Source organism: Leucoraja erinacea, chromosome 26 (genome assembly GCF_028641065.1).
Source record: "Leucoraja erinacea ecotype New England chromosome 26, Leri_hhj_1, whole genome shotgun sequence".
Lineage (NCBI taxonomy): Eukaryota > Metazoa > Chordata > Chondrichthyes > Rajiformes > Rajidae > Leucoraja > Leucoraja erinaceus.
The window spans coordinates 31929136-31954080 of NC_073402.1; the positions used below are offsets into that span (position 1 = coordinate 31929136).

The 24945-nt window shown below is 45.8% G+C and overlaps 1 protein-coding gene across 2 annotated transcripts; it reads left to right on the top strand.

Moving 5' to 3' along the window:
* The first annotated feature begins 99 nt into the window (after window positions 1–99).
* On the top strand, window positions 100–23485 carry LOC129709944 (counting factor associated protein D-like). Of its 2 annotated transcripts, none has more exons than XM_055656648.1 (11): window positions 100–331; window positions 4139–4198; window positions 10704–10796; window positions 11619–11791; window positions 13402–13642; window positions 15566–15764; window positions 17157–17350; window positions 18259–18344; window positions 19411–19578; window positions 21936–22125; window positions 22875–23485. In XM_055656648.1, the coding sequence occupies exons 1-11, from the start codon at window positions 115–117 to the stop codon at window positions 23060–23062; spliced, it is 1809 nt and encodes a 602-aa protein (XP_055512623.1). In that variant the 5' UTR covers window positions 100–114; the 3' UTR covers window positions 23063–23485. The 2 variants fall into 2 exon arrangements, with proteins under 2 accessions (XP_055512623.1, XP_055512624.1); XM_055656649.1 differs by having other exon boundaries at window positions 4142–4198.
* The last annotated feature ends 1460 nt before the right edge of the window (window positions 23486–24945 follow it).

Consider the following 24945-nt stretch of genomic DNA (forward strand, 5'->3'; position numbering starts at 1 on the left):
GGTCCCTTGTTGGTGTGGGCTCAGTGATAACCAGTTATACAGACAGGACAACAGTGAAACTAGGATGATGATCAGTGTGGGGGTGGGACTGAGAGAGGGGGGAGGCAAGGGCGGATGAGTTACTCTGTTTTCCCGCAGACTCTGCGATCCTCCGGCACTCGGCGCTTTGCTGCTCTGGCAGCGCCTGCAGTTGCCGGCGGGGCGGGACCGGCCCCATGGGCGGAGCGGCCGCTGGTTGGCGGCGCGGTGATTACGCCCGGGGTGACGGGACATTCACGTTGCAGCGGCGGGATGCGAGGCTGGATTGTTACGTTGCTCAGCTGCTTGGCAGGTAGTGGCGACCGGGACCGGCACAGGCACACCTGGGGGCAGGTAGTGGGGACCGGGACAGACACACCTGGGGGCAGGTAGTGGGACCGGCACAGGCACAGGCACAGGCACCGGCACACCTGGGGGCAGGTAGTGGAACCGGGACCGGCACAGGCACAGGCACAGGCAGGGGACCAGAGGCACAGGCACACCTGGGCACAGGCACACCGGGGGGCAGGTAGTGGGGACCGGGACCGGCACAGACACACCTGGGGGCAGGTAGTGGGGACCGGGACAGACACACCTGGGGGCAGGTAGTGGGGACCGGGCACAGACACACCTGGGGGCAGGTAGTGGGACCGGGACACAGGCACAGGCACACCTGGGGGCAGGTAGTGGGGACCGGGACACCGGGGTGTGGGGCAGGTAGCGGGACAAGCACCGGTATCGGTACACCGGCAGAGCGGGCACCGGGCAGAGTGTGGAAGAGCCGGCAGGTAGCGCAGGGGCATCGGACAGGGGAGCGGGGAGCAGTGGGGTGGGGTGGGTGGGAGGTCTAGCGAACGGGTGCAGAGGGAGGCACTAAGGACAGGTCTCTGGAGGGCTGTGGAGAAGGGGGCAGGTGAGAGGGTGGAGTGTGAGGTGGTCACAGGTTCGTGGGGGGGGTGATGATGGGGAGGAGTGGGGAAAGGGATCAGGTGACGGGGCAGGGTAGGTTCCCTCGAGGGATCTGCTAGGTTCATTATTGTCACCTGTACTGAGGTACAGTGAATGTCTCTGTTGTGTGTTTTATACAGGCAGATTATCCCAATCACAAGTACAATGGCTAGTGCAGAATAAAAAATAATCACAGTGTGGTGTGGTGTTACAGCTACAGGGGATGTGCAATTTTTTAAAAAGTGCAAGAGCCACAACGAGGTAGATTGGAGGCTAGGGACTCGCATTGGCTAAAGCCTAAACATTCTGTGTGAAGATAGCTCTTTCGCTGTCAATACGTGATTTACGTTTTACCTGTTAAAATGTATATATTTGTGATTTTGGAGACCCAGGAGATGCTGATGTTTCTCTGGTATCTTATTTCCAACGTTTAGACAGCTTGTCATGTTCATGTCAATTATTATTTTTAAAAACACATTGAAACCAAATACTGATTGTAGCTGAGATTGTTATGGCTTGTTGTGCTATTGTGTTTGAAGGACATCTGTGTTGAGATTGTACGTTCTCTAGTGAGAGTATCAAAGATGGCCTTTCCCATGGCCAGTTACCAGAACCTGCCAACAACAGAATAGAATAGTTTCTTTATTGTCATTGTAACATGGGCCATGTACAACGAAATTTAAAATGTCAGCCAGTCAGTGCAGCATTCAAACATTTCTAAAAGCTAACGAAACATCCACGGTAAAATAATAAAGATAAACAAATAAATAAATATCACAGACAAAGCACGCATACACACCCAACCCTCCATCCTTCTGTCGATTTCACCGTTACCACAGTCCCTTAGTCTGTATCGCCCCTGCGTTCCTTGGCGGCTACATTTAGTGCTTTTATAGCAGTGGGGTAAAAACTGTTTTTTAGTCTATTTGTCCTTGTCCTTGTGGATCTGTACCGTCTGCCTGACGGCAACAGTTCAAACAGGGAGTGTCCGGGGTGGGAGATGTCCTTTATTATATTCTGGGTTTTTTTGGTGCAGCGGGAACTGTGTAGGTCCTCCAAGGTAAGGAGAGGGCAGCCGACAATCCTCTGGGCGTTGTCAATGGCCCTCTGGAGCGCTTTCCTCTGAGCCGCTGTGCAGCTGGTGTACCACACGCATACACAGTATGTTAGTATGCTCTCAATGGAGCACCGATAAAAGGACAGCAGCAGTCTCTGAGTGATGTGGGCGGTCTGTCTCGGCGTTTACCCTCCACACCAACACCTCTCCGTACCTGACCTTTGGAGGTATCAGGGGGTCAAACTGGACAGCAGCCGCAATCATTGCTGTCACACTGCTGTGATGGTCTATGGAGTTTAGTGTAGAGATAGATACAGCAGGGAATCCACGCATTGATCACCCATTCACACTGGTTCTACGCAGAAATAAAGAACTGCAGATGCTGCTTAATTAACAATAGACAATAGGTGCAGGAGTAGACCATTCGGCCCTTCAAGCCAGCACCGCCACTCAATGTGATCATGGCTGATCATCCACAATCAGTACCCCGTTCCTGCCTTCTCCCCATATCCCCTGACTCCGCTATCTTCAAGAGCCCTATCTAGCTCTCTCTTGAAAGTATCCAGAGAACCGGCCTCCAACGCCCTCTGAGGCAGAGAATTCCACACTCAAAACTCTTTGTATGAAAATGTGTTTCCTCATAGAAACATAGAAATTAGGTGCAGGAGTAGGCCATTCGGCCCTTCGAGCCTGCACCGCCATTCAATATGATCATGGCTGATCATCCAACTCAGTATCCCGTACCTGCCTTCTCTCCATACCCCCTGATCCCCTTAGCCACAAGGGCCACATCTAACTCCCTCTTAAATATAGCCAATGAACTGGCCTCAACTACCCTCTGTGGCAGAGAGTTCCAGAGATTCACCACTCTCTGTGTGAAAAAAGTTCTTCTCATCTCGGTTTTAAAGGATTTCCCCCTTATCCTTAAGCTGTGACCCCTTGTCCTGGACTTCCCCAACATCAGGAGCAATCTTCCTGCATCTAGCCTGTCCAACCCCTTAAGAATTCTGTAAGTTTCTATAAGATCCCCCCTCAATCTCCTAAATTCTAGAGAGTATAAACCAAGTCTATCCAGTCTCCATTTTAAATGGCATACGCCTTATTCTTAAACTGTGGCCCCTGTTTCTGGACTCCCCCAACATCGGGAACATGTTTCCTGCCTCTAGCTTGTCCAAATCTTTAATGATCTTATATGTTTCAATAAGATCCCCTCCCATCCTAAATTCCAGAGTGTACAAGCCCAGCCGCTCCATTCTCTCAGTATATAACAGTCCCGCCATCCCGGGAATTAACCTTGTAAACCTACGCTGCACTCCCTCAATAGCAAGGATGTCCTTCCTCAAATTTGGAGACCAAAACTGCACACAATACTCCAGGTGTGGTCTCACTGGGGCACTTTCTTCCTTGTGTCCGGCCATCTTCTATATCACGTCTTTCCGTTCGGTCAGTGATGGTTGACGGTTGGCGGTTGCAGAATTGGCCACTTCAGTCAGTCACTGTGGTACAGTTTCTGTGGTCAGCATTGTCTGGGATGCACCACATGGAGGCTTCTGCTCGCATCACACCAGGGCACTGGTCAACTGCAGAAGGACCTCTTTGTACTTCCCCTTTTCCCAACTTGACACCATTTAGCTAATAATCTTTCTTCCTGTTTTTGCTACCAAAGTGGATAACCTGACATTTATCCGCATTAAACTGCATCTGCCATGTAGTGCTGGAGTGACTCAGTTGGTCAGGCAGCTTGTGTGAAGAGCATGTTCTCTTGAGATACTGCCTGAGCTGCTGAGTCACTCTGTGCCTTTTTACACACGTTCTATGTAATTTCCACTTTCTCATCCATCCCGTACAAACTAGGGGCAATTTACAATTAACCAACAAACTTGCACGTTTTTAGGATGTGGGAAGAAATCGGAGCACCCGGAGAAAACCCAAGTAGTCACAGAGAGAACATACAAACTCCACACAGACAGCATCCGTAGTCAGGATGGAACCCGGGTCCCTGGCGCTGTGCCACCCTGCGTCTGTGTGCTGGAGTGTCTAGGCAAGCCCGTGTCATTGAAATATTTGGTGATCACACTGTAAATGTACATATCTAATTGGAGTATTTGTTTTCAGCAGTGCACGATGCCAAGCCTTGGAAGGTTCCATCATTTGGGAACATTTACCATGTTTCAGGTACGGTGCATGCTTTATAGATAACACGAGTTTCGCAAACACCATCCCATTATGTGAAAAAAAGATAACATCGCACAAAGAAGAGATTTCAGCAACCCTTTGCCACAAGGTTTCTGGAGTGAGAGAGAGAGAGGGCCAGCGTGGGAGTGCCGTGGTGGAACTAGCTGGAGGAAGTGAGCGGAATGTTGCTCAAGTCAAGTCGAGTCACTTTTATTTAAATAGCACATTTACAAAGCAACTCTCGTTGGCCAAAGTGCTTTACATTGGTGTAAGAATAGTATAACAAACAACAGTGGTACATAGATTTAATACAAACATCACCACATACATATAGCCCTGGCTCAGAGGACGTCAGGAAAGGCTAGGGAGTAGAGATGAGTTTTAAATCTCGACTTAAAGGAGTCGATGGCGGGGGGGGGGGCAGTTCTGATGGGAAGGGGGATGCTGTTCCACAGTCCAGGAGCTGCAACCGCAAAGGTTCGGTCGCCCCTGTATCCAGTCAGTCGTCAGATGTTGTTTCTAGTTTAGTTTAGAAATACAGTGCAGAAACAGGCCCTTCAGCCCACCGAGTCCGTGCCGACCAGCGATCACCCCGTACACTAGTTTACTTTAGAGGTACAGTGCAGAAACAGGCCCTTCAGCCCACCGAGTCCGTGCCGACCAGCGATTCGAAATACAGTGCAGAAACAGGCCCTTCAGCCCACCGAGTCCGTGCCGACTATTCGGCCCATCAGGTCTACTCTGCCATTCAATCATGACTGATCTATCTCTCCCTCTCAACCCCATTCTCTTGCCTTCTCCCCATAAGCCCAGACACCCGTACTAATTAGCCTGAACCGTTACCAATCAAGTTACCCCAAGATGGTGATAACATTGGAACAAGGTTGTGTAACTGTAAGCGTTTCAATAGTCAATACATTGTTTTAATCTTCGTTAAAACAATGGGTTTTGAATAGTTGCATAATGATACAAGCGTGCTGCAAGAACATGTTTGTGTTAGTATCGTTCCTTTTGATCACGAGTGTGACTAAATGGAAATATGTGTAATGATTAAGACATCTGCAGGTCAACGGAACTGAGACAGTGTTTGCCGATGAACTGTGTAGGAAGGAACTGCAGATGCTGGTTTAAACCGAAAACAGACACAAAAAGCTGGAGTGTCCTGCTGAGTTACTGCAGCTTTTTGTGTATGTCTTTGCCAATGAACTGCAAATGTTGGACATTTGACAGGAAGACAGAGAACGCTGGACACATTCCAACGGGGTTAAGGATATTCAATCCTCAGAATTAATAACTCACTCCACAAAATTTGAGATACAGAATAAAATTTGCTCTAGGAATTTGTGGTGGAAAAAATTACCCACCCTTTCGTTTCGCAGGATATGAGGAACTGCAGATGCTGGTTTACAATACAACAAAAAAGACCCAATGTGCTGGAGTGACTAAATGCTGGAGCTACACCAGAACTTTGTGGCACTATTTCTTTTTTCAAGTGGCACTACTGACACGTGCTTAGATGAGGCGTCTTCACGTTAGAGGAAGATGCAATAAGGACTGTTTACTGGCAATCTGACACCACCCACATCCTCCAATGCAAGGGCTCCCTTATCTGTGGAATGAGAAACAGTTAATGTTTCAGATCAAATCGCATCACACCACTCCAGTCCTCAAACAACTTCACTGGCTTCCCATCTCCCACCGGATCACCTACAAAATCCTGGTCCTCACCTACAAAGCCCTCCACCATCTGGCCCCTCCATACCTCACTGACCTCCTCTCCCCCTACCAACCCTCACGGTCCCTCAGATCCACATCAGCCGGTCTCCTCTCCATCCACAAGTCCAACCTCCGCAGTTTTGGGGACAGAGCCTTCTCCAGGGCAGCTCCCAGGCTCTGGAACTCCCTCCCCCTCCGTGTCCCTCACCATCTTCCAGTCCCGCCTCAAGACCCATCTCTTCACCTCTGCCTATCCTTAGCCCCACGCCCCCCTCCCTTTTCATCTGTGCATTAATTGCCTCATATTGGGTTTTGTATTGAATTCTGTCTTTACTTTGTGTACTAGTCATGTCTCTACTATTTATTTCATTCCCCTTACATGTTTTTCCTCTACCTGCTAAATTTTTGTAAGGTGTCCTTGAGACTCTTGAAAGGCGCCCATAAATAAAATTTATTATTATTATTATTATTATTATTATGACTGAGGGAGGAGCTGTCGGCATCTGTATCCAACTTTGCTTCCTGGCATAGACACAATAAGGTGGAGTAACTCAGAGGGTCAGGCAGCATCTGTGGAGAACATGGATAGGTGACGGTTGGGTTTGAGACGTTTCCGTTTCCCGTGTGAAGAAACATTTGGGGAATATCTTTGGTTTAAACCAGCATCTGCAGTTCCTGCACACACACACACACACACACACACACACACACACACACACACACACACAGACACAGACACAGACACAGACACACACACACACACACACACACACACACACACACACACACACACACACCCTTTCCTATCCCTCTGACCGTCTAAATGTTATGAATAAATTGATGAGAATGTCTTTCAAGGGTGTTTTTTGCTCAGGATTCCAACATCTGCCGTCTCAGGAGATTTTGCCGTGTTTGGTTTTGTCATATCTGTATCCAACTGTTTCCAGACAGTTTCCCTTTCTCCTGACTTGGCGGAGTGGGATGAGAAGTAATGTCATAAGGAATAGGAGCAGAATTAGTCCATTCGGCCCATCAAGTCGATTCTGCCATTCAATCATGGCTGATCTATCACTTCCTCTCAACCCCATTCTCCTGCCTTCTCCCCAAAACCTCTGACACCCATACTGATCAAGAATCTATCTATCTCTGCCTTAAAAATATCCCGGGTGTAGTAGCGGGTGACATTAAAGCAGTTTGGAATCGGAACTGTCTCGGCAGCTCCCAACGTTCCCTGACGTGCAACGAGACCCATGTCGTACTGTCATGTGAGGCTTGATGTGAAACAGCAGAGTGGTTCCAACAGCTGCCCGTGACCATTGACCTTCACTGCTAACATTGCAAAACAGACTGTGATGGTTTCACAACCAGCCGGCCGAGCCTGGCAAAGAAACACAATCGTGTAGATGTGATCAGCCATGATCATATTGAATGGCGGTGCAGGCTCGAAGGGCCGAATGGCCTCTACTCCTACACCTATGTTTCTATGATCCTCAACGTTCCTTTGTCAGCAGGGAATTATCAGAGGAGGTTTGCTGGACTGATTTATTAGCCCTACGCAGAGGACCCTGGGGGTGGGGCTAGTTTTCTAACGTCAAGATGGTGGGTGCCTGGAACGCACTACCTGAGGTGTTGGTGGAGGCAGACAAGATAGTGGTATTGATAGGGCGTTTAGCTAGGCACATGGATATGCAGGTGTCATGTTCGGCACAAACTTTGTTCGATGGTACATTATTCCAAGTGGAGTATTAAGTATTTTACAGACGGCTGTGGAGGCCAAGTCCATGGATGTATTTAAGGCAGAGATTGACAGATTATTGATTAGTACGGCTGTCAGGGGTTATGGGGAGAAGGCAGGGGTTAGGAGGGAGAGATAGATCAGCTGTGATAGAATGGCAGAGTAGACTTGATGGGCCGAATGGCCTAATTCTCATCCTATCACGTATAAGTTGATGTTTTTGGTCATCTGCTAATTAATTTCCTTCCATGTGCAAAGTTTTATCGCACGACACCCCCCCCCTCCGCCAGCTCAACATTTATCCGCTGAGTCAGCTTTAGATTTCTAGCTGCAGGGTAGAAACATCAGTCATTGTGTCAAAGTGCATGTGGCTGGGAACCGCAGGGAACAGGCATGTTTACAGTGCAGCTCTGGGAGTCTTGCTTCAGAGATAAGTTGTGGGAACTGCTGCAACAGCAAATCTGTGGTCGGGTGTTTAGTGAGCACATGATCTAGTGAAGAACAATCATGAGACTGGATTTGGGGAAATGAAATGTTTTGCAATGTTATCTTGCGGTTTGAGTCTGAATAGGACTTGTTTTCCATTGTGGACACAAAATGCTGGAGTAACTCAGCGGGACAGGCAGCATCTCAGGAGAGAAGGAATGGGGAGACCCTTCTTCAGACTGATGTCAGAGGAGGGGGCGGGACATAGAAACATAGAAATTAGGTGCAGGAGTAGGCCATTCGGCCCTTCGAGCCTGCACCGCCATTCAATATGATCATGGCTGATCATCCAACTCAGTATCCCGTACCTGCCTTCCATCCATACCCTCTGATCCCCTTAGCCACAAGGGCCACATCTAACTCCCTCTTAAATATAGCCAATGAACTGTGTGGCCTCAACTACCCTCTGTGGCAGAGAGTTCCAGAGATTCACCACTCTCTGTGTGAAAAAAGATCTTCTCATCTCAGTTTTAAAGGATTTCCCCCTTATCCTTAAGCTGTGACCCCTTGTCCTGGACTTCCCCAACATCGGGAGCAATCTTCCTGCATCTAGCCTGTCCAACCCCTTAAGAATTTTTGTAACAAAGATAGACTGTAGCCGGAGACAGTAAGACTGGTGGGGGAGAGAAAGCAAGGGTTACCTGCAGTTAGAGAAGTCAATGTTCATATCGCTGGGGTGTAAACTACCCAAGCGAAATATGAGGTTCTGTTTCTCCAATTTGCACTGGGCCTCACTCTGACAATGGAGGAGGCCCAGGACAGAAAGGTCAGATTGGGAATGGGAGGGAGAGTTAAAGTGCTGGGCCACCGGGAGAGGGACTGTGAGCAGAGGTGGTCATTGTTTTCCAATATTGCTTTTACATCTCACTTGTACGTTAGGTGGAAAATTGTTGCCTCTGATGACTGAGCATTTCCCCTTGTGAACCAAGCATGTACATCCGCATAAAACCAGCTCCAACACATAGATCCAGTTTATATATAGTCTAATAGAGAACTGCATGGGTCTCCTCCCACATCACAAGGTAGGTTATGCTGCTTTTCTTTAGTTTAGCAATACAGCACAGAAACAGGCCCTTCAGCCCACCGAGTCCGTGCCGACCAGCGATCCCCGCATACTAACACTATCCTATGCACACGAGGGCCAATTTACAATTATACCAAGCCAATTACAAACTTGTTTGTCCTTGGAGTGTGGGAGGAAACCGGAGCACCCGGAGAAAAAGCCACGCAGGTCACGGGGAGAACGTGCAAACTCCGTACAAACAGCACCCATAATCGGGATGAAACCCGGGTCTCTGGCACTGTGAGGCAGCAGCACTACCCGCTGCGCCTCCATGCCTATGTTGGAACACGGGTTGAAGGAGCGCCATGTGGAGGGGAGAGGTGGACGGGTGCGGTCCTGCAAGAGTATAGGTCACGGGGAATGGGTGGAGTCAATGCAGTTCCTCTGAGAGTTGGCATGGGTTTGATGGGATTTGCACTTTCTACATTGTAAGTGATCCTACTTTCATTAATCTGCCATCCATACGTATTAAATTGATTCATTGATTTAAAAGGAACATCAGCGAACAATACCCCACATTTGGCCACAATGGCGACCCAAAGCTTGGCTCAGGAACTAGCCTTTGAGAACCAAGCTAGGAAGGAGATGTTTAGGAAAAAGCTTCCAGAGCTCAGAGCCAAGGACACATGGAAGTGTTTTAAATGGATGCTAAGTGGCCATTCTGCCCACGGGGTCCATACTAACCCAGCACAAGTCCCATTCCTCTTTCCCTTGTTTCCCAGTCAATTACCCGACAACATCTCTCGAATGTCCAACAAGGCCATCTTTGTTCTTTTACCATTTCACCCACCCTCGAGGGACATGTACACCGCCCGTTTGATCCACCAACTGCATGTCTGTGGGATGTGGAAGGAACCCGGAGCACCCGGGGGAAACCCACTCAGTCACAGGGAGAATGAAAATATTTGAACAGGTAACACCAGAGGTCAGGGTTGAACCCTGGTCACTGGGGTCATGAGAAAGCTGCACTACCTGTTGATAGACACAAAAGAATTGGAGTAACTCGGTGAATCAGACAGCATCTCTGGAGACGAGGTACAGTTGACCTTCCGGGTCGAGACCCTTCTTCGGTTTTGAGTCTGATGAAGGGTCTCGACCCAAAGCTTCCTACAGGATTGTAGGTTAATTGGCTTCGGTAAGATTGTAAATTGTCCCTACTGTATAGGAGAGTGCTAGTATACGGGGTGGCCGCTAGTTGGCTAGAACTCAGTGGGCAGAAGGGCCTGTGCCCATGCTGTACCTCTAAAGTCAAAAAGTGCAAACACACACTTCTATTATATCCAGGTACATTTTAAGTCCAGGTACTAAATTTACAGACTTGTTGCATCTTGGTAACATGGGGAAGAAGGTACAGGAGCCTGAAAACCGTGACCTCCAGGTTCAAGAACAGCTCGACATATTCCATCCACGACCTGTTGCTCTGGCATGTACTGTGGCCTGTCGCTTACTTTGGCAATGAAATCAGTTTATCTACTGTGGTTAAATGTTGCGTTCCCTGCTTGCAGGAGTTCTGTCGCTGCCCTATACCGAGATTGAAGAACCATTTGAAGCTTGGTACAACCTGTCGGGAAATGTCAGTCGTATCGAGTACTATAACGGTATGTTTTACTCTCTGTAAATTACTGTAAATTAACACACTGATATTTCAGTCAGTGAGGAAGACAAAAATGCTGGAGAAACTCAGCAGGTGAGGCAGCATCTATGGAGCGCAGGTCGAGACCCGAAACGTCACCTATTCCTACACTCCATAGATGCTGCCTCACCCGCTGAGTTTCTCCAGCATTTATGTCTACCTTCGATTTTTCCAGCATCTGCAGTTCTTTCTTAAACATTTCAGTCAATGAGAGGTCTGGCTTTGATATCTAACCATGCATTCAATTCACAGTACCTCTTTGTATTAAAATATATTCTATAATTGTGTTGGCCTGGGTTTCTGCCATAGCTGGAAGCCTTGTTTAGGTAGTTTATGGCCTGTTGATAATGGACTGAGCTTGTGGTGCTTTGTTATTTAGTATTGCCCAAAAATAGCATTGGAGAAACAGCACCTTGCACTTCACTTGGGCCACAGTAGTATGAATATTAATTTCTCTAACTTCAGGTAACCCCTGCTTTCCCTCTCTCTCTCCATCCCTCCCCCACACTAGTTCTCCTCCGCTAACAATCAACCCTTCTAAATTTCCTTGATCACCTTTGAATGCATTTCGTTGTCTCTGATCACCTTTGATCTTTCATTTTCACACCTTGCCCTTCCATATCTCTAGTCTCCCTCTCCCCTGACCCTTAGTCTGAAGAAGGGTCCCCTACTGAACGCATTTGACAACTTCGTTTTGAATTTCATTTTGAATTTGTCAATTAATTTTACATTTTCATTCATTTGACAATTTGAATTTTCAATTCCAATTTCATTTGCAACGTCACAGGTCAGGTTGTAACACTACAGCACGCATTTGAAAAGCCGGCTGGCAAAAGCTATAAAATATCCCCGGAAACCACGGAAACCGAGATCAACGTTATCAAATGTTTCCAAGTGAACGGCACCGCTGGTGATCCCATCGTTCCGCAGTCCGTATTTCCCAACTTGGAAGGTTTTCAGGTAAGGAGATGATCGTAGACTTAGGTTGAGGAGTGATTTGGAATGGAGTTACGGAATAGCATTGGGAAGTTCTGGCTTTGATATCTAACCATGCATTCAATTCACAGTACCTCTCAGATAGAGATAGATCAGCCATGATTGAATGGTGGAGTAGAAGACCTGATGGGCCAATGGGCTAATTCTGCTCCTGTGACCTGATGGATATGTGACTCCCTTTCACTGTGTTAATTTTGTACATATCTAGCTTTTGTTGAAAATGGTTGAATAATTGATACTTTAATATCATATGTGACATAGAAACATAGAAATTAGGTGCAGGTCATTCGGCCCTTCGAGCCTGCACCGCCATTCAATATGATCATGGCTGATCATCCAACTCAGTATCCTGTACCTGCCTTCTCTCCATACCCTCTGATCCCCTTAGCCACAAGGGCCACATCTAACTCCCTCGTAAATATAGCCAATGAACTGGCCTCAACTACCCTCTGTGGCAGAGAGTTTCAGAGATTCACCACTCTCTGCGTGAAAAAAGTTCTTCTCATCTCGGTTTTAAAGGATTTCCCCCTTATCCTTAAGCTGTGACCCCTTGTCCTGGACTTCCCCCAACATGTCACAGGGAGATTCTTTGTTTTGTGTGCCAGGCACAAAGTATGCAATTGACACAGGAGATTGCAGGTGCTGGAGTCTGGAGCAAAGCACAAAGTGTTGGAGGAACCCGGTGGGTCAGGCAGCCTCTGTGGGGAGAATGGACAAACAACAGTTCAAGTCTGAAGAGGGTCCCAACCTGAAACATGTTTGGTCCATTCCCTCCACAGATACTGCTGAGTTCCTCCAACACTTTGTGTCCTTTTGTATATCAACCAGTGCCTGCAGTTCTTTCTTTCTACACTTTACTCAAGTTTGTAAGTTCTAGGAGCAGAATTAGGCCATTCGGCCCATCTTCATTTCTGCCATTTAATCATGGCTGATCTATCTTTCCCTCTCAACCCCATTCTCCTGCCTTCTCCTCATAGCCCCTGACACCCATACCAATCAAGAATCTGTCAATCACTGTCTTAAAAATACCCACCGACTTTGCCTCCAGAGCCTTCTGTAGCACCGCCATCTGATGAAAGAAATTCCACCTCATCTCCTTTCTAAAGGTATGTCCTTTTATTCTGAGGCTGTGCCCTCTGGTCCTAAACTCACTCACTAGTGGAAACATCCTCTTCACATCCATTCTATCCAGGCCTTTCATTATACCCTTAAGTTTGAATGAAGTTCCTCTCAAGATTCCAGTTATCAGTCTCTGGATTGTATCTACTCCAAATGCTTCTAATTCCCTGTTTTGGATGCTGCACAGTAATACTGTTTATCAATAAATCAGTTTAAAGGGAGGGCAGAAAACTGAAGCTGAGTTGCTAGGGAAAATCGAACAGTGGATCAATGGAGTTTCACTATATTTAGCGAGTGACTGGGATGAATCCTGGGAATAACTTCGAATAACTGGGAATTCTCCGATGGTGAATGATCTTCTCAGCTCCAGCAGAATCTGCATTGGGGATTACCAGATGGCCTTTGGCCAAAGATGAAAAATCAGAACCTGATTTAAAATGTTCCTCATGTTTCAGCTGGTAAAGCAGGAGGACTGGAAGGGCCGGCACTGCGATGTGTGGCAACAAGTTGTGTTTGAGGAGAAGAAGAAGAACACATACACCTTGTGGGTGGCCAACTCCACCAACGGCCCTGTCCCTGTCCACTACCAAATGAAGGGGTACAACACACTCTTTGCCTCACACTATGACAAGTATGAAGTCGACTACAAAGACCTGGACCGGAATGTGAACCCGAGCATTTTCAAACTTCCTAAGGGTAAGACATCTGCTGGGTAATTTAGCTTAGTAACTAAGTAAGTAAGTAGGTTTATTGACCAAGTATTCACATACAAGGAATTTGCCTTGGTGCTCCGCCCACAAGTAACAACATGACATACAGTGACAGTTACGAATGACTCGGAAAACACTAAACATTAATAATAACAAAACATTAATGATAAAACACCATTGATCAAGCATGTGAACCAACAAAATACCAGACCAAAGGGGACCCACAGATTTTTGGCTGTTGAGTAGAGCAACTACTCGTGGATAAAAACAGTTTTTATGTCTGGCTGTTTAGCGATACAGTGCGGAACCAGACCCTTCGGCCCACCGAGTCAGTGCTGACCAGTGATCCCCGTACACTAACACTATCCTACACACACTGGGGACAATTTACCAAAGCCAATTAGCTTCCAAACCTGCTGTTCTACAGCGTAAGTGATCTACACCATATATACAATGATATTTGTTTGCTGCTTTAGCTTCTGAAAGAGGGCTTGGATAGAATAGCAATCATGGGACTGCTGGATTGTTGTGTGAAACACATTGTGGTAATACGAATATCACGGCACCTCCAGTCAGAAGAAGGGTCTCCACCCGAAACGTCGCCTACTCCTTTTCTCCATAAATGCTGCCTCACCCGCTGAGTTTCTCCAGCATTTTTTGTGTCTAATGTACCTTAATTGGTACACGTGACAATAAAAGACCTTTGAAACACAAACGCAAAATGCTCAGCTGGTCAGCACAGTGGTGGAGTTGCTGCCTTACAGCACCAGAGACCCGGGTATGATCCTGACTACGGGTGCTGTCTGTACAGAGTTTGTACATTCTCCCCGTGACCTGCGTGGGTTTTCTCTGGTTGCTCCCCTTTCCTCCCACATTCTAAAGACATGTAGGTTATTTGGTTGTGTAATTTGTCCCTCATCTGTGTAGGGTGGTGCTTGTGTACGGGGTGATCGTTGTTCGGTGAGGACAAGGGCCTGTTTCCACGCTGCATCTCCAAACTAAACGCGTGGAGTGAGATTTAATGTTGTAGATCGATTACCTTTACTCAGAACATGGAAAAGTTAGAAATAAGTTTTAAATTGCAGAGAAAGGGATGGGATGGAGAGAACAAGGGGGTAATCTGTGAGAGGTGGATACAAACCATTTGGTGTACTGATGTCCTTTAGGGAAGGGAATCTGTGTCCTCCCCAGTCTGCCTAGACCCAGAGTAATATAAATTGCCCTTTGGCCAAACAAACCACTGCCTTTGTGGGTAATTGGGGAAGGGCAATAAGGGATGGCATGCCTGTGACACCCACATTCTCAGAATTAAACATTTCGAGATACAGTGATGAAACAGGCACTCCAGGCTGCGATTGCCCGTATACTAGCACTATCCTACACACACTCAGGACAATTTACAATTTACAGAAGCCAATTAAACTACAAGCCCACATGTCTTTGGAGTGTGGGAGAAAACCAGAGCTCTTAGGGAAACGCACATAGACACGTGGAGGACGTGCAAACTCCGTACAGACAGCTCCCGTAGTCGGGGTCGAACCGGGTCTCTGGCGCTGTGAAGCAGCAACTCTACCGCTGCGCCACCTAAAGAACTCGGCTCTGCCAGGTCTCAAACCCAGAACCTTCAACCATTACAAGTCCAATGCACCATCCATTCCAACACAGACCCCCTCATTTTACGCGGCTATTGGATAAGTACCCATTTTTAAGCTAAATTCACATCTAGCAATGATGTGTCGGAAGGAATTGCAGATGCTGGTTTAGATCAATGATAGATACAAAGTGCTGGAGTAACTCAGCGGGTCAGGCAGCATCTCTGGAGAAATGGAATAAGTGACGTTTCAGGTGGAGACCATTCTTCAGCAACGATGCAGGAGACTTTGGTTGTAATTGTTTTTTAATTTTCCAGGCATGACTTGTGAGGACTTCCCTGGTCCTGGGGTGGAACACAGAATCCTGGCCAACCCCATTGAAGATTTGGTCAGCATGGACAAAGGAGACGGGGCTCATAATTTCTTCCAGCATTACAAGGAGAAGTTTGGGAGGGACTACCTGGAAGGTGATGTAGAGCATGAGGTTAGAAAGACCACCTTCACACACAACATGAGGTAAAGTTGCTCCTCATTATACATTACCAAATATATCACTCTATGTTTAGCCTTTGTTTCAGAGATCTACGTCGGAGCAGATAATAGTAATAATATATTTTATTGTCATTGCACATAGGTACAATGAGATTTGGTATGCAGCTTCCATCCGATGTCATAACTTAAACAACTAATAAAATGTAGACACCCCGAGAAACATGATTTATAAAAAATAACAGTAAAACACTAAAGTGCAAACAGGGTGTATTGGGTGCAGTGCTACAATTTGCCAAGCTATCAACAGTAGCGTGTAAGGAGGAACTGCAGAAGACAGATACAAAGGCTGGAGTAACTCAGTGGGTCAGGCAGCATCTGTGGAGAACATGGATAGCTGGCCTAACCCTTACTCTTAAACTGTTACCCCTGGTTCTGGACTCCCCCAACATCGGGGACATTTTTCCTGCATCTAGCCTGTCAAATCCCTTAATTTTACACGTTTCTATAAGATTCCCTCTCATCCTTCTAAATTCCAGTGAATATAAGCCCAATCAACTCATTATTTAATGGAGAAAGTGACACAGAACTATTGCCATTAGACTTTGGGAGCACCATCACCAGAAGGATGAGATAATTCAGGAAGGTGACTCACCTCCACCTTCTCTAAGGAAACTGGAAATGGGCAATGAATGCTGGCCTTGATAGGACAATGGCCCAATCCCAAAAATGAACCAATCAATTAAATAATCCATAATTGAAAGAAGAGTTCTCTTGGTGCTGGATTCTTTATATTCACTTTCTCTGAGTATTATTGAAAACCAATGGTCTGGATCCTGCTCAGTTTTTATTCAGGTGGAATCTTTAAATTTAATATTAGTAGGTCATGCACATGACAACAGCTGATAGTTGACTCGGTGTGTCATGTGTACCGAGGTACAGTGAAAAGCTTTTTTGTTGCGTGCTATCAGTCCGCAGAAAGACTGCACATGATTACAATCGAGCCGTCCACAATGTACAGATACAGCATAAAGGGAATAACCTGCAGTGCAAGATAAAGTCTAGTAAAGTTAGATCAAAGATAGTCGGGCCTCTAATGAGATAGATGGGAGGTCTGGACTGCTCTAGTTAGTGGTAGGATGGTTCAGTTGCCTGACAACAGCTGGGAAGAAACTGTCCCTGAATCTGGAGGTGTGTGTTTTCACACTTCTGTACCTCTTGCCTGATGGGAGAGGGGAGATGAGTTAGACTCGCCCTTTATCATGCTGGCCAAGCAAGATGTATTAAGATTAAATCGATCAACTTTGCCTCTTGATCAGATGAGTGCAAGAAGACATAATTGATTTGATAAAAAAACTAACTTGAGTCGGTCTTCCAGCTATAAAATAGTTTTACCTAAAATCGGTATTTACTTTCCAGGTATGTCCATTCTATGAATCGCCAAAACCTGACCTTCAAACTGGCAATCAACCACTTTGCTGACAGGACTGGAGATGAGATGACTGTTATCAGGGGAAGGTTGAAGAGAACCACACCGAACACAGGGCAGCCCTTCCCCGCACTCCAATACCAATACGTACAGCTGCCTCCCAGTATAGATTGGAGACTGTATGGTATGTATCTACCTGAGCCCCGCACAGGTGGGCCCACACAGGTGCATCCGCCCGAGCCCCGCAGAGCTGGATTCACCTGAGCCCCGCATAGCACAGGTGTAGGCTTCCAAGATGGCGCCCAATCTAGGTGACTATTTGCTTGCTAGGCATAGAAGCAGATCTACAATCACGTTTTACATTCGCTCCACGCCCTTAAATCTCTACTCCTACAGCAACATTTCTTGAAGGTTATTCCAATAGACAATAGGGGCAGGAGTAGGCCATTCAGCCCTTCGAGCCAGCACTGCCATTCAATGTGATCATGGCTGATCATCCACAATCAGTACCCCGTTCCTGCCTTCTCCCCATATCCCCTGACTCCGCTATCTTTAAGAGCCCTATCTAGCTCTCTCTCTTGGAAGAATCCAGAGAACCTGCCTCCACCGCCCTCTGAGGCAGAGAATTTGTCTGGAAATGTATTTAGGAAAGGAAGAAGGAAGGGATTTGCTCAAACTGGATGTTACAATGTTGGGGGAAGGATTTCCTAGATTTGTTAAGATGCAACCTACTTGGTTATGGTTGGTTTATGTACAGTAGAGTTGGCGTCTACTGGGCGGCACAGTGGCGCAGCGCCAGACACTCTGGTTCAATCCTGACTACGGGCGCTGTCTGTACGGAGTTTGCACGTTCTCCCCGTGACCTGCGTGGGTTTTCTTCAGGCGCTTCTGTTTCCCTCCCACACTCCAAAGACGTGCAGGTTTGTAGGCTAATTGGGTTGGTATAATTGTAAATTGTCCCGTGTGTGTAGGATAGTGTTAGTGTGCGGGGATCGATGGTCGGCACGGAGTCGGTGGGCTGAAGGGCCTGTCTTCGTGCTGTATCTCTAAACTAAACTGAATGATAATGATTTGCTTGTTGTACCTCCCCAGGTGCAGTGACCCCAGTGAAAGATCAGGCCGTCTGTGGCTCATGCTGGAGTTTCAGCAGCACGGGTGCAGTAGAAGGGGCATTCTTCCTGAAGGCAAGTGATGGTCATCTTGAAAATATCTCCTTTGGTTGGCCCTGGGAACGGTGGGTGTCTCGCTTCCACTCCAGTTCTGAAGGGCCGAATGGACTCTGCCTTGGGTGTGGCAGCAGTGGTTGATAGGGTTGTGCGTTCTAACACTGCATCACTTTGATGGGGGGGGAACCTAATTACCGAAACTTACCGAACAGTGAAAGGCCTGGATAGAGTGGATGTGGAGAGGATGTTTCCACTAGTGGGAGAGTCTAGGATCAGAGGCCATGGTCTCAGAATAAAAGGACGTTCCTTTAGAAAGGAGATGAGAAGGAATTCTTTGTCACGGTTAATAGGAATCCATTCATTTAATCCATCCATCCATTAAAAGGCATTGGAATGAAGATATTACCTTATGTTAATTTGTTAAACTGCTTTTCAGATTATCCTCTTGATACCCGTTAAGGTATTAAAAAAATGATCTTGAAAGTTGTTTAACAAATCGCCCCTGCATATAAATAATGATTTACCTGGATATCGCAGTTTGTTATTACTACTTGATGTTGGGATATGTAAAACGAAATCTCTGTAATGCATTAATTTGGGCTTTATTAAGGTAAAGGATATTGGAGAGAAAATCTCCTTGGTCATTGGGAAGAGCTGGCAGACAATACATGAACAATGGCAGCAATGGTTACACACACTCAAATATATTTCACCGCTGTGGCATATTTTGAAATCCCTTGAGGACCTGAATCCAAGTTTTCAGTCCACCTCGACCAGCAATCACCTCTACACTAATTTAATCCTACACACTAGAGACAATTTACTGGGGCTAATTAACCTACAAACCTGAACATCTTTGCAATGTGGGAGGAAACTGGAGCACCCAGAGAAAACCCACGAGGTCACGGGGAGAACGTACGAACTCCGTAAAGACAGCACCCCGTAGTTGGGATCAAACCCAGGTCTCCGGCGCTGTGAGGCAGCAACTCTACCGCTGCTGCCGTGTGGTTCAGTTGCTATTTTTGTGATCACTGATACGTTTGCTGAAAGCTGCACCTTACACTCACACTGTTTGTACCTGCAGACAGGATATTTGATCTCTCTGTCACAACAGATGTTGATGGATTGTTCCTGGGGATTTGGAAACAATGCATGTGATGGAGGAGAGGAATGGCGTGCATTTGAGTGGATCCTGAAACATGGTGGCATTTCAACCACAGAGTCGTACGGTTCTTATTTGGGACAGGTCAGTATCAAGAGGTGACCTGCAGAGATGCGTTTCCTTCCAGGTTGGATTGCTTCCCAACTCAAAACTGCATTTTACAATTGGGAAATCATATTGGTGCTTTGGTCTGAACTAACTGTTAGTAATCATGCTAAACAGAAATTATCTTGATGGGAAAGATTTGCATTCACACTTAATATTGATAAGCAAGGGTTTGGCGAGAAATTCTGAGCTTCAAGATCCTAAATAGTCATACAATTATTACAAATAAACTAGTGGGAAAGAACTGCAGACGCTGGTTTAAATCGAAGGCAGACACAAAATGCTGGAGTCACTCAACAGGATAGGCAGCATCTCTGGAGAGAAGGAAGGGGTGACGTTTGAGGTCAAGACCCTTCTTCAGACAATAAAGTGGTCTTTGCCCAGAAATAAACACTAATCAGTTAATAAAATAGACAGAGAAATAGCAGCTGGAATATAATCCTGAAAAGGGTGGGGTGTTACACTTTAGATGGACACACAATGCTGGAGTAACTCAGCGGGACAGGCAGCATCTCTGGAGAGAAGGAATGGGTGATGTTTCAACAGGTCAACACCATGAAGGTAGGTCCCTAGGAAGGTTCGCTATAAGATCTTTGCTAGGAAGCACCGGGACACAGAAGGACCTTGCTGTACTTGTCCACTAACCCTGAAGGTGGCAGTGTAGATAGACAAGGCAATGAAGAAGGCCAGTGAGGCGTTTGCCTCAGTTAGCTGGGGCACCGTATATGTGCACTGAGGTTTGTGAAACTGCAGCTTTCATGAAACATTAGCTAGGCTATCGGGTGATTCTTTGGGATATTGAGCACTGGAGGAACTCGGCATGTCAGGCAGCATCTATGGAGGAAATGGACAGGCGATATTAGGGGTCGGGTCCCTTCTACAGACTGAAGGTGAGGTGGCTGAGTTGATGTTGGTGAGTGGGGACCAGTGGTGGAATCTGATAAAGAAGATGATATGCGAATCGTTGAGAGAGAGATGAAGGATAGATGGAAGCAGATGGGGGAGTAGACCCAGTGTGTGGACAGTAGGTGAGTGCCAGTGGAGGCGATGGGAATGGGGAAAATGATCAAAAGGTCCAGAACTGGAGGTGGGTTGGAAGGAGAAAGATGAGGGTGACCTGAAATTGGAGAAGTGCCGGAAACTTCCTTGGATTCTTTGATTCAGAATTGTGGTTTAAGAGTCTTCTTCTTGCGTTTGAGTCAGCAGAAGTCCGCAGCAGGGTGATGCCATCCGGCTCGATATCCGTAGGTGCCCGCCCTAAAAAGGGCGCATGCTCCGGGTTGGCGCCAAGTTGCTGCGCTGCTGCCATCTCTGTTCCTTGTCGTTCGCCCGACTGAGGTCAGTTGACAGGGCTCACCACGGGGAGGTCGACAACATGACACCCGTTTAGGAATCAAGAGAGAGTCAAGTGTTTTATTGCCATATGTACAATACAATACAATTTATTTGTCACTTGAACCTCATAGATTCTCATAGAGGTTCAAGTGAAATGTTGTTTCTGCAGTCATACATACAAGAAAAAAAAGACCCAAGACACAACACAATTTACACAGACATCCATCACAGCGCATCTCCACCTCGCTGTGATGGAAGGCAAAAAAAACGTATCTCTCCCCTGCACTTTCCTCTCCCCCCGATGTCAGAGCAGAGCCCCGGCGGGCGATAACAATTGTCCCGCGGCCATTAACGCCGCGCCGGGTGATGCAAGGCCGCGCTCCGGGTCTTGTTGTTGGAGCCCCGGGCGGGACAATTAAATTCTCACTTGCATTAGCGTTAGACTTGCTTTGACTTTGAAACTAAGTTGGTTCTGCAAAGGTGCACAATGCACGCACATTGATCAGAACCACACATTAAAATATATATCTACTAATATCCACTAGGATGTATTTTAACCAAAAGGGGACAAAAAACAGCAGGCGTGAGAAACTTGAAGTAAACAAAGTTGCAGAAATGGACGATCAATACAGTAACTCGTGGAGAGAGACAGTTACTGTTTCAGCTTTATAACCTTGCATTGCAATTCTAATTAATTTTTTTGACAAATTTCAAAAAGGTGAATGATAAACTTTAAGTCTTATATTAGTGTCGATACCTATTATTTGTGAATTTTTGATCATGTTTTGAAATGCATTGGTCAGTCAAGTCAAGAGTGTTTTATTGTCATATGTCCCAAAACGGGACAGTTACATTCTTACTTGCAGCAGCACCACAGATACGCAAACATGGACACCATGTGAGAATGAATATGTCAAAGCAAACAAACAAGAGAGCGCAAAGACCAAAACATTTTTTCCTGTGGTATTTAATGTGAACTTGCTGTTTTCATCCTGTACTAGAATGGCTTCTGCCACTATAACCAGTCCACAGTGATCGCAAAGATGAAATGCTACACCAACGTGACGTCAGGAGATAGAACAGCTTTAAAAATTGCCATCTTCAAAAATGGCCCTGTAGCTGTCGGCATTGATGCAAGCCACAAGTCATTCCGGTTTTACAGTAATGGAGTTTACTACGAGCCACAATGCAGTAAGTATTTGTCTTTCACTTGTTGCAGATGAAGGAAAACTATTTTCCTTGTGCCTGAATGTTAAATCCACGTCCTTCACTAGTCCTGTAACCACAGTTAGACACAAACAGTAACTCAGCGGGTCAGGCAGCATCTCTGGAGAGAAGGGAATGGGTGATGTATCTGGTTGGGACACTCCTTCAGGCTGATTGCAAGGGGAGCGGGGAAAAAAGACTGGGAGAAAAGAGGGGGCCAGACAAATCATGGCCCGCAATGGATGACCTCAGGTGAGGGGGTTCCCTGATAGATTGTTAGTCAAAGATTGGATATAGAAGCAGGTGGCTTCAGGGGGAGATAGAGTATTATTTAATCCATGAACCACTGTTGTATAACGTTAGTAACTCCACCAGTGTAAAGCACTTTGGCCAACAAAAGTTGTTTTTTAAATGTGCTATAGAAATAAAAGTGACTTGACTTGAGGTGAGGGGGTTCCCTGATAGGCAGATTGCTAGTCAAAGAAGCTGATGTGAGCCCAAAATAAAGATATAGTTGCAAATTGTGAAGTTAGTTAAAGGGTTTTTGGTGGAAGTGGAGCAACCTGACCTGCTGAGTTACTCCATCATTTTGTGTTTAGCTTCGGTGTAAACCACCATCTGCAGTTCCTTCCAGAACCACCTCCAAGTTGAACTTTTATGCGACTTTTGCGGCAATATTAAGAAAGTTTAACTTTACTGGTTTGGGATAACCTAACATAATGTCGCTATTTTAGAAAACCGACTGGACGATCTGGATCACGCTGTGCTTGCTGTTGGCTACGGAACACTTGACGGTGAAGCATACTGGCTGATTAAAAACTCCTGGTCAACATACTGGGGCAATGATGGATATGTCCTGATGTCCATGAAACACAATAACTGTGGAGTTGCTACTGATCCAACATACATCACTCTTGAATGAGTGCTCATCACGACACAGCTCTCATTCACTTTTATTTTCATGGATTTGCATTTTTGGTGCTACGAGCTTTAATTGTTTGAAATTTGCACTGAAATTCTAAATATATAAATACACTTATCAAGGCGACATGGATTTAATCAATATATTAATTGGATTACTGTGACTTGCTTTGCTGTGGTAATTCAGGATTAGACTGGCTTTAGTTTTGAAGCACTGCCCTAATGAAATGTTAACATTGGTGCAAAAAATACTTAACAATCGAATTAGAATTAATATTGAATGTTTAAAGATTAAATATTTTCTGGATTACAGCTGGGCCTGGTTTATTGTTCATTTTATTGTACTCTACTTTGATTTTTAACATTTGAACTAACTTTGGAATGTACATGCACATTCAAATGCAATAAAGTTAACTTTAAAACTTTGCAAAATTTTATAGTTTTCTTTAAGGTATCTGAAGACTATTCACCTTTGTTTATTGAACAGGATATTAAAACGCATACATTTTCTTAGAAGGCTCAAGATTTGATGCTGACTTTCGATTCACTGACCTAAGCAACTTCGTCTTTTTTTTAAATATGCCATTATAGTGAGACACATGTTGTCAAACAAAGTGATCTTTTATTTGGTTAACACAGAACACCTCTCAGAACCACAACAAGGGGCAAGGGTGTTACCAGCAGTATATATATACCTCAGGGGAGACCCGTGACCCATTCTTCCCACCAAACCAAGTCATATGACCCAACCCCCAGAGCCGAGGGTTCGCACCACAAGTGGCTAACCACCATGGTGTAACTTGCTCATGCCAAATCCTACCAACTCCCTGAAGACTACACTTTACCAAATTAAAAAGTGCCAACTTTCTAGCTTGTTACAGGGTAAGCAAATATCCTAAAACCTAGTATCAGTCTAATAGTCTTTGTACAGTAGTTGGTGGATTAATTAATTTTCTGCTGCATTTTAAAGACTGCATTCTTTTTTCCCCCGATACAATTAATTGTGGTGCAATAAAGCTCTAATAATCTACTCTCAACTATTCAGAACTCAAACAGTTCAAATATGTAGTAAGGAACAGTCCGAAGAAGGGTATCGACCCGAAATGTCAACCATTCCTTCTCTCCGGAAATTCTGCCTGTCCCGCTGAGTTACTTCAGCATTTTATGTCCAATAGTTCAACATCTGCCTTACCATGCCACTTGGTGCAGTAAAAACAAGTACCACCAGATTCAAGAACGGTTTCTTCCCCTCTTGTTATTGGACTCTTGATTCAGATTCAGATTCAATTTTAATTGTCATTGTCCGTGTACAGTACAGAGACAACGAAATGCATTAATCCCACCTCTCATAAGGTAAGGATATATTCCTGATCTTCCAATTACCTCAATGCACTTTTGTTTGTCTGCACTTTCTCTCCAACATAGCACTATACTCTGCATTCTGTTTGTTTTTTCTATTGCACTGTGTTGTACTCGTGTATAGTATGTATAGTCTGAAGAAGGGTCCTGACCTGAAACGTTACCCATCCTTTTTCTCCAGAGATGCTGCCTAGCCCGCTGAGTTATCCAGCCAGCACTTGGTGTCCATCTATAGTATGATTTGCCTGGATTGAATACAAAACAAAGTTGTTCACAGTATCTCAAACATTGTCTCCACTACCATGCTAACTGGTCTATAATTTCCCGTTTTCTCTCTCCTTCCTTTCTTAAAAATTGGCTGCCATCCAGTCCACAGGAACTGATCCCGAGTCAAGAGAACATTGGAAAATGATCACCAATGCACCTATGATTTCTAGGGCCACCTCCTTGAGTACTCTGGGATGCAGAACATTAGGCCCTGGAGATTTATTTGCCTTCAGTCCCAACAGTTTGTCTAACACCATA

Bases quoted from the DNA above. Each gene is read 5' to 3' on its own strand.
- LOC129709944 (XM_055656648.1), top strand. From the start codon at position 115: ATGAGTTACTCTGTTTTCCCGCAGACTCTGCGATCCTCCGGCACTCGG. The intron at 4,199-10,703 runs GTACGGTGCATG...CCCTGCTTGCAG, and splicing joins GAACATTTACCATGTTTCAG to GAGTTCTGTCGCTGCCCTAT. The intron at 13,643-15,565 runs GTAAGACATCTG...TTAATTTTCCAG, and splicing joins CATTTTCAAACTTCCTAAGG to GCATGACTTGTGAGGACTTC.